Genomic DNA, 10336 nt, shown 5'->3' with positions numbered 1-10336 from the left:
ATGGAAGGAATACACAGAGTCACTGTACCAAAAAGAACTGGTTGATCTTTATCCATTTCAGGAGGTGGCATATGTTCAAGAACCAATGGTTTTGAGAGAAGAGGTTGAAGCTGTGCTGAGGGAATTGGCGAGGAACAAGGCTCTGGGAATTGATGGAATACCCATTGAGATGTTTCAACAAATGAATGCCCCGCTGGAGGCACTTACTCGGTTATGCCAAGATATTTGGAAGACAGCTACCTGGCCAACTGACTGGAAAAGATCCATATTTGTTCCCATTCCAAAGAAAGGTGATCCCACAGAATGTGGAAGTTACCGAACAATATCATTAATATCTCATGGAAGTATAATCTTAGTGAAGATAATTCAAAAATGGTTGCAGCAGTATATGGACAGAAAACTTCCAGAGGTGCAGGTTGAATTCACAAGAGGATGTGGAATGAGGAATATCATTGCTGATGTCAGATGGCTCTTGGCTCAAAGTAAAGAATACCAGAAAGATGTTTACTTGTGTTTTATTGACTATGCAAAAGCATTTGATTGTGTGGATCGTAACAAATTGTGGATAACATTGAGAAGAATGGTAATTCCAGAACACTTCATTGTACTCATGAGGAACCTGTACATAGACCAGGAGGTTGTCGTTCAAACAGACAAAGGGAACACTGCATGGTTTAAAATCAAGAAGGGAGTGCATGAAGGTTGTGTCCTTTCACCATACTTATGCAATCTGTATGCTAAGCAAGTAATCCAAGAAGCTGGACTATATGAAGAAAAATGTGGCATCAGGATTGGAGGAAGAATCATTAACAACCTGCAAGACTCTGACAACACAACTTTGCTTGCTGAAGGTGAGGATGACTTGAAGTACTTACTGATGAAGATTGAAGACTACAGTCTGCAGGATGGATTACATGTCAATATAAAGAAAACAAAAATCCTCACATCTGGACTAATAAGCAGCGTCACAATAAATGGAGAAAAGATTGAAGTTGTCAAAGACTTCACATTACTTGGTTCTACAATCGACGCCAGTGGAAGCAGCAGTCAGGACATCAGAAGATGTATAGCACTGAGCAAATCAGCTGCAAAGGACCTCTTTCAAGTGCTGAAGAGCAAAGATGTCTCCTTGCAAGCCACGGTATTTTCAGTCGCCTCATATGCATGTGAGAGTTGGACAATGAATAAGGAAGACAGAAGAAGAATTGATGCTTTTGAGCTGTGGGGTTAGTGAAGAATGCTGAAAGTACTGTGGACTGCTAAAAAAACTAACAGGTCTGTCCTGGAGGAAGTGCAGGCAGAATGCTCCTTGGAAGTGAGAATGGCCAGACTCTGTCTCACATACTTTGGTCATGTTGTCAGAAGAGACCATTCACTGGAGAAGGATGTCATGCTTGGTAAGGTGGAGGGTCAAAGAAATAGAGGAAGGCCCTCAATGAGGTGGATTGACACAGTGGCGGCGGTGATGGGCTGAAGTGTAGCAAGAATCATGGAGCTGGCTCAGGACTGGAGTTTCGTTCTGCTGTGCATTGGTTCGTTATGAGTCAGAGATGACTCGATGGCACCTAACAACAACAACAACAACAAACTCATTTTTGTTAAAGGCATCCATTTGTGGCGTTTCTGTTATAGCAGCACTAAAGACCCAAGATACAAATCTAATCAATTCCAACTCACAGTGACCCTATAGAACAGAAGGTTTCCAAAGCTGTAAATTTTTACAGAAGCAGACTGCCTCATGTTTCTCCCATGAAGTGGCTAGTGGCATGAAACTGCAGACTTCAGGGTTAACAGCCACATGCTTTAACCACTGTGGCACTGCAACATAAAGAGAACAAAAATCTTCACAACTTGTTCAGTAAGCAACATTATGATAAAAAGAGAAAAGATTGAAGTTGTCAGGGATTTCTTTTCACTTGGATCCACAGTCAATGCCCATGGGAGCAACAGTCAAGAAATCAAATGATATATTGCATAGGGGAGATCTTCTGCAAAAGTCCTCTTTAAAGTGTTAAAAAATAACAACAACAACATAATATGTGCCTGACCCAAACCATAGTATTTTCAGTATGCATGCAAAAGCTGGATAATGAATAAGGAAGACTGAAGAATAATTGTGTGTTTGAATTGTGATATTGACAGAGAATATTGAAATATACCATGGACTTCCAGAAGAACGAACAACTTGGCCTTAGATAAAGTGAAGCCAGAATGTTCCTTAGAAGTGAGGATGATGAGACTTTGTCTTTTGCACTTTGGTCATGTTATCAGGACGGACCAGTCCCTGGAGAAGAACTCATGCTTGGTAAAGTAGAGGGTCAGTGAAAAATAAAAAGACCCTCAACAAGATGAATTGACACAGTTTCTGCAATGGTGGGCTCAAACATAGCAGAGATTGTGATAATAACACAGGACCAGGAAGTGTTTTGTTCTGTTGTACATAGGGTCACTATAACCCAACAACAACCACATGATTATAAGAGCAATAATGTTTATTACAGAAAATTTGGGAATTGTGAAGATCACTAATAACTTGGACACATGTTTTAACAGCTTAATTTTAGTCTCTCTTTTTTCTGTATTTGGAGAAGGAAGGAAATGTTTTGATAATTATTTTTTGTGTTATTCAGACATTTTTATTGACAGTGCAAATATTCCAAAATAAAACCATTTAATAATTTAATTAATTATAGTTCAATTTTTTAATGTTTAAGTTTTTCTGGTTTTTTGCCGTTTCAGTTTGTCTAGAACAGATTTTAAGCCTTTATTTTCTACCTACAGTTTATGAGTTTTATCTTTCTTTGTTGCATTAACTGCTTTTGTATTTATTCTGATGTGTCTTTATGTTCTCAGTGGGGCCAGTGCAGTACACCAGGTTTGCTTTGAATATGGTTTCTGGAACTGGAGAGACAGCATTCCAAAAATCCAATTGTTAGAGACATGTGTTTTATTTTAATCTTAATGAGAATAGAAAATAAATTTTATTCCAAATTTCTAATTTTTAAAAGTATATAAATGTTCCCTGTTGGTTAAAAATGTTTACTTTTCTTCCAGCATTAAAGCTTAATAATTTTATTTTTGGTTGTGAGTCTGTATCTTAAATGTGTGCCCTTGAGGGCGCTTGAAATTAATGATTTTCATATGAAGTGTGTTTATCATTTAGTCATTTTAAAATTTTGTAAGTTTGACTAAAAATAAAAAGTAGTGCTTTCATCATTTCAGAAATGAAAGTTGTTTTAGAGTATTTTTTAAGCAAACAAAAGATGGAACTAATCTGTATGTAACTTACACATTGTCAGTTATAATAAATACAGAAATTATTTTATGTCCAAAGTGTGTTTTAGGTGAAGGAAAAAATGAGTGAGTTTGACTTTTGATTCAATTTGACAAGGTTAAAAGTGATTCAAAATAAAAGTATATTCATTTAACAGATATTTTATTTATTTATTTATTTATTATTGTGATTTGGGTGAAAATTTACAGAGCAAATTCACTTTCCATACAGCAGTTCACATACACTTTGTGTCATGACATTGACCACAATTTACCACAATGCAACACCTCCCCTTCCACTTCCTCCCGACAGTCACCTCTTCCCTGTGTCCATCCCTCCATGGACTCCTGCCCCCTGAGCTGTCTCCCTGTGCATAAACAGCCCTTCTTTCTCCCATGATTGTTCTCTCCAAGGAGTGTATTTACCTCAGGTAGATGTTCAACTCCTGTGCCTGTCTTTTACTTGGCTGGAAGCCACAGGTGTGGGTTCAGTTCCAGACCTGAAGGGCACCTAGGGGCCATAGTCTCAGTGGTTCCACCAGGCTCTATCATACCAGCAAACCTGGTCCCCCCTTTTTTTTCCAAATGATTTTGAGTTTTGTTCCACATTGTTCTCCCTCTCTGTCCAGGATCTCCTACATAGATCCCCCTCTGAGTGGTTGACATTGGTAGCCAGGCACCATCTAGTTCTTCTGGTCTCATAGTCGTATAGGCTGCAGATCACATGGTGTACCAGTTGTTAGGACTAATTGTTTCCATGAATCTTTGGTTTTCTTCTTTCTTCTTTGCTCTTGACGAGGAGAGACCCATCATTGTATCTAGATGGCTGCTTGCAAGCTTTTAAGATTCCAGCTACTCGCCAAAGTAAGAGGTGGAACAATGTTTTCTGTAATATGTTATGCCAGTTGAGCTTGATGTCCCCTGTGACTATGGTCCTGAGCCCACAGGTTCAACTACTTGGTCCCTCTGGCTAGCTGGCTGTGACCAAGAAGTGACTACAATCTTGTCCCTTGTCAGCTCTACTATACACCTGGGAATTCTGATCATACATACACTTATAGGATCATTGTCTGCCAACCCTATACATAGTCTTGAGTACACTCCCCACTTGATAGTAGTTCAGCCTGTCCACCCATCTATCCACCCGTATACCCATATTTGCCTTCACAGACAACGCAGTACTGTATGTGCAAAAGGGTTCATCTTTGTTGTCTGTACCTCTGATGTACCTCTCTATATCTTCCTCTTCCTCGATGCCATGTTGATCACTCACATTTGGTACATTGCCCTTCTCTTCACCCAAATCAATACTTATCTCTACCTATCTAACAGTGTTCCCTACCTTCCCCTTCCACCCCTGGTAACCAGCAAAGAAAATTTTCTTTCATAGATAAATCTTTCCTTGACTTTTACAATAACGGACTAATACAATATTTGTCCTTCTGTGACTGACTTATTTCACTCAGCATAATATCTGCCAAGTTCATTCACATTATGCGGCGTTTTGCAGATTCTAGGTTATTATTTAGGGTTGCATAGTATTCCATTGTGTGTATGTACCATAGTTTGTTTATGCATTCCTCAGTTGATGGACACATAGATTGTTTCCATCTGTTCTTGTCATGGCTCTCACTTCTTTAGGGTACGTACCTAGTAATGGAATGGCTGGGTCAAATGGTATTTCTAATTCCAACTTTTTAAGGAATCACCATACTGCTTTCCACAGTGGTCATACCATTTTACAGTCCCACCGGCAGTGTATGAAAGTCCCAATATCTCCACTTCCTCACTAGCATTTGTTATTCTCTGTATTGTTGAACTTTGCTACTAGTGCAGGGGCAAGATGGTATCTCATTGTTGTTTTGATTTGCATCTCTCTAATGGCTAATGATCGTGAGCATTTCTTCATATGTTTGTTGTCTTGAATATCCTTCTTGGTGAAGTGTATATTCATGAACAGACATTTACTTAGGTACTGTTTCAGGTACTGAGAATTTTGAATGAAAAGGCAACTTTTTAATTATTATTATTCATTTTCCCAAAATGTTCCCACCATTGGTCTTAGCATTCACCATTTGGTTCATTATACTTCTCAGAGCATACTTGAAAATTATCTTTATGAGGCAGTAAAGCTATCCTTTTTTAAAAAAAATGATAATTTATTGTGTTTTTTTGAAAGTTTATACAACAAACTATATTCCCATTTAACAGTTATTATACAAATTGTTTAGTGGCATTGGTAACATTTTTATAATATCTCAGTATGCTCATTAATTCCATTTTGGATGTTTCTTTTCCAGTAATGTGGTTTACTTGTCCCCTTACCCTCTAATCTTTGCTTTAATGTTGACCATTTGGTCTTATAAAGATAATTTATTAAACAGTATGCAGTATTCATGGATAATAGTCTTTATTATATGAGCCAATCTGTTATTTAGCTAAAAGAGGACCTCAGGGTAGTTTGTTTCAAGATTTATGGAGTATCTTCAGTGATAGTTCCAGGAAGTCCTGTAGTTTTAACCAGTACAGTAAGTCTGGACTTTTTAAGAATTTGAATTCTATACCACATCTTCTCCCTTTCTGTCAGATTCATCTATTGTGGCCATGATCAAAACAGTATTTAATAGTAGCCTGTCACCATCTAGTTCTTCTGGTCTCAGGGTAGATGAAGCTGTGGTTTGTGTAGACTATTGGTCCTATAGACTGTTTTTTTCTCTGAGTTCTTGGTTTCCTTCTTCCTCTTTTGTTCCAGATGAGAAGAGGCTAGTAGTTGTGTCTTAGATGGCCACTCACAGGCTTTGAATACCCCAGACACTGCTCACCAAACTAGAATGTAGAGCAGAAACTTTATGAACTATGTATTAGGCCAACTGAGTGAATTGTCCCCCAAGACTATGGTCTTAAGGCATCTAACCTAGAAAGGCAATCCCACAAAGTGTTTGGTTATGCCTAAGAAGTATCCGTAACTGTGCCTTCAATGAGCTTTATTATATATAGATATACATGTATATATGCATATACATACATTATTGTTATTGTGTGCTTGACTCATAGCGACCCCTTCTTGGGTTTCCAAGGCATTATTACTACGGAAGTAGATTTCCCAACCTTCCTTCTGAGGAGGCACACACATGTACATACCTGTATACATATATACATATGTTACCACATAAAGTTTTTTTGGTTGCTGTTGCTGAATAATTATAGATGTCATAGTATTTACTATAAACGTCATTTTTTTCCTGCGTACTTCTTAATGTTGTCATTTACCTTGGGTCATGCTGTGTGCATTTCACCCACATTCAGTGTTACCTTTCCCATCACCATAAATAACAAGTGTCTACTTTCTAAATGGTGATTTCCCCCTGCCTTATCCCTGGTAATCACCAATGACATTGGTTTTTGCATGTATTTCTATTTTTGTCTTTTTATAAAAGTGAGATCAGGCAATATTTGTGCCTTTGTGTTTGAAAGCTGTCTTTTTAATTGTCTGTTTCTGTTTCCTGCAGAGATCTAAGGAAGTTATAAACACTGGGGCTATTCCTAATACCAAGATACAAGCCATCAATCGGGGACTTAAAAGAAAAAGAAAACTTGGTACGCTTTTTCTTCCTATGTGCTTAGTATTTTTTTTAATCATGTTTTGGCACCTCTTTAGTTTTCTTTCACCTTCACAATTTGGGGACCTAGAAGGAATTTTAAATAGATTCTAAAGAAGATGCCAGATTTTTTAGCAAATAATCCAAAATAGAATTAATGTGGGTAACTGTTGATGGGTAAGGTTAGGGTTACCCTACCCTTTTTTTAATCCTGCTTATTGTCAGTAAGTTGCAATTCCAGTGGAGCAACTATTATGCAAAAAGTAATAATAGCAAGAAGAACATATGTTCTTCTGTATCTATTAATGTATGTTCTGTTCATGCTATCTATAATGAATATAATTTTCTGTGCTTTTAAAGAAAAATGCTTACTTTCTGTAATGCTTCAGCTATAGTATTGTCAAGTTAAGCAAGCTAAACATGATATTCAACTCTTAGAACTGCGATTCTTATGTGAACTTTGGACACACCTTTATATAAGAGGGAAAATTGTTTTCCCTTAAAATAGCCTCAGCATGGGTGTGCTTTAAGAGGTAATCCATTTCATTAATCCAGTGAGTACATATAATTAACCATTCTTGGGAAGAATCTGAAGTAAAATTATAACATTACCTACAACTAGATTCTCAAGTTTGAAACCAAGAATGATAATGATGCGTTCTTCTACATAAGGTAGCATACACGCACACACAGGCTGGCGGTTCAAACCCACCAGCCACTCCTCAGCAGGAAGGTTGGGCAATCTACTTCTGTAGTGATACCGCCTCAGAAACCCAAGGAGGGGTCACTATGAGTCAGATCCGACTCAACGGCAGTGAGTTAGCGAGTTTAGTGTATATGTGTGTGTGTGTGTGTCTGTGTGTGTGTGTATAAATATATATACGTGTGTATGTATATGTATATGAAGGAGCTCTGGTGGCATAGTGCATAAGGCATTTGACTGCTAACCAGAAGGCTGGCAGTTTAAACCCACCAGCCACTCCTTGGAAGAAAGATTGGGCAGTCTATTTTTGTAGAAATACTGCATTGGAAACCCAAGGATGTGTCGCTATGAGTCGGGAATGACTCAATGGCAGTGAATTTGGTTTATATATATATATATATATATATATATATATATATATAAAAAATGTGCATTAATACATTGACATTCTTAGAAAAATAGCAGAAGAATTCCTAAATATTAATCTTGTGTTCCTGTTTAACCTTTAATAGTGACTATTTTTATTAGGGGAAAACTTGATTAATTCAGGCTTGACCTATCTAAATAGTTAACATGTGTAGTTTAAATTGCTGAAGGAATATCATACACTTCAAATTAGATGTCATATGTCTTATGTTCAACCTCTCTGTCCTTTTCTTCATCTGTAAAAGGAGCATAATAGTACCTTTTGTTATGTACAATAGGAACACAAACTCAGAATTTAAAATAAGATTATCGGTTTCTAAGACCAGTGCAGGAAGACGAGTACACATGTATATTGCTTGTAAAGCTTTAATTCCTTCATCTCCCAAGTAAATACATCAGAATTACATGCTTTTTATTTTATTTTTATATGCAGTCTAAGATCCTTTTCATAGTCCTGGGGTAGTACAAATGGTTAACACACTTGGATCCTAACTGAAAGGTTGGTTCCAGTGCAGTGGGAGGCATCTCAGAAGAAAAGCCTGGCAATCTGTTTCTGAAAAATCAGGCACTGAAAACCTTATGGAACAGAGTTCTACTCAGACACACATGAGGTTGCCATGAGTTAGAATCATTGACAGCAGCTGGCTTAAGAGCCTTTCCAGGAATTGGGCTAGACCATAGGGATGAGGAGATCTTATGACATTCAGGCAAGGAAGAGGTGTAGGAGTCCTATGGCGTTCTGAAAGGGAGAGAAAATCTTAGAGTCATAGGTTAACAACCTTTAGAAGTTATGTGTAAAGAAGGGCTGATAACATACTTTTCAAAGACTTGTAGTACTTGTCCAGGAGTGAGGAGTGAAACATGAGTCTTACCAGATTTTAGCTTTTTATTTAATTGGTGGTTATATTTAAACATATATCTCTATTAGTGGCAGATTGCTTCACAATCCCTTAAGGTTGTTTTGAGGATGGATTGAAGAAAATAACCTGCTTAAAATACCTTGTACAAACACCTGATACCTAGACAGAGATCAGTATAAGTTTCTTTGCTTTCAGTTTCTCCCACATATAACCATTTCCAGAAAAGCAGAATGCCGTTGAATAGTTTATTTTCTTTAAATGTTCCTATTGTCCTTTCCTGTGCTCCTGGACCATCACCACATTTTGAATTTTGCTCATTCATTCACAAGATATTCATTATTCCTTTTGTGAGTTCAAATAGAAGAATGGTAGAAGCAATGATGTGTACTTAATTTAGGATTCTGCTGGGCATTGATTCACTAAACTATATATTTAAAAAATTACTTCAGTTTTTTTAAAAAGTGAATTCATTTTTTTGCCTTTTTAACATTTCAGAAAAATTGTAGATAATTAAAAACATTTAAAATGTGATTAATTATTTTAGAAATGATCCTTAGCTTTGACGTGTGTACAAGTTTGCCAGATTGGAAATAAGAGAATGTAAGAATGGAAATCCTATTCAGGGGTACAAAAAAATATAAGTTTTGATTTATAAAACACAAATTGTAATTACATAGTAGCATTACAGCTAGAAAATTAGTGCAATAATGCCCAAAATATGTTCTTTCCTTTAGAGAAAGGCTGGGATTGGTATGTGTGTGAAGGTTTTCAGTACATACTTTATCAACAAGCAGAAGCCTTGAAGACCCTTGGTGTAGGCCCAGAGTTAAAGGTAAGTCCATTTGTGTCTAGATGTTAGTTTAACATTTTCTTATATGAAGAACAGTAAGATTTAGAGGGAAACTAAGGAGAGAAGTAAGATTATCACTGATAACACTAGAGCTACTGAAAGAATCATTTTCTGATGGTTTTCTTTTAATCTATTTACTAGATTGCCAATTCCCAAAGTGTGTTCTATAGGATGTAAATCAAATTGACAGAGGACATGAACAGATCCTTCACAGAGAAGACTATTCAGGGGGCTAACAAACACATGCAGAAATGCTTGCAATCATTAGCCATTAGAGAGATGCATATCAAAACAAGAAGATACCATCCCATCCCAGCATTAATAGCACAGTTCAAAAAAAACAGAAAACAACAAATGCTGGTGAGGTTGTAAAAAGCCTCATTCACTGCTGGTGGGATTGTAAAATGGTACCATCACTGTGGGAAACAGTACAATTCTTCCTTTGTTGTTGTTGTTAGGTGCCAGTCAAGTCGTTTCTGACTCATAGCGACCCCATGCACAGCAGAACGAAACACTGCCCGATCCTGTGCCAGCCCCACAATCCTTGCTATACTTGAGCCCATCATTGCAGCCACCTTATCAATCCATCTCGTTGAAGGCCTCCCCCTCTTGCCTCGACCCTCCA

General features: G+C 37.3%; 1 protein-coding gene across 1 annotated transcript in view; it reads left to right on the top strand.

Moving 5' to 3' along the window:
* Positions 1-10336, top strand: part of TAF1B (TATA-box binding protein associated factor, RNA polymerase I subunit B) — a 119016-nt gene that overhangs the window by 10144 nt on the left and 98536 nt on the right. Inside the window, exons 3-4 of the mRNA XM_007935106.2 lie at positions 6783-6870; positions 9596-9693. Coding sequence (XP_007933297.1) covers positions 6783-6870; positions 9596-9693 — 186 coding nt within the window. The remainder of the gene's footprint in view (positions 1-6782; positions 6871-9595; positions 9694-10336) is intronic.

The sequence above is a fragment of the Orycteropus afer genome, unplaced genomic scaffold (genome assembly GCF_000298275.1).
Source record: "Orycteropus afer afer isolate SDZICR_OR568_19922 unplaced genomic scaffold, OryAfe1.0 scaffold00025, whole genome shotgun sequence".
NCBI lineage: Eukaryota > Metazoa > Chordata > Mammalia > Tubulidentata > Orycteropodidae > Orycteropus > Orycteropus afer.
This window is presented reverse-complemented; position numbering and strand designations above follow the sequence as displayed.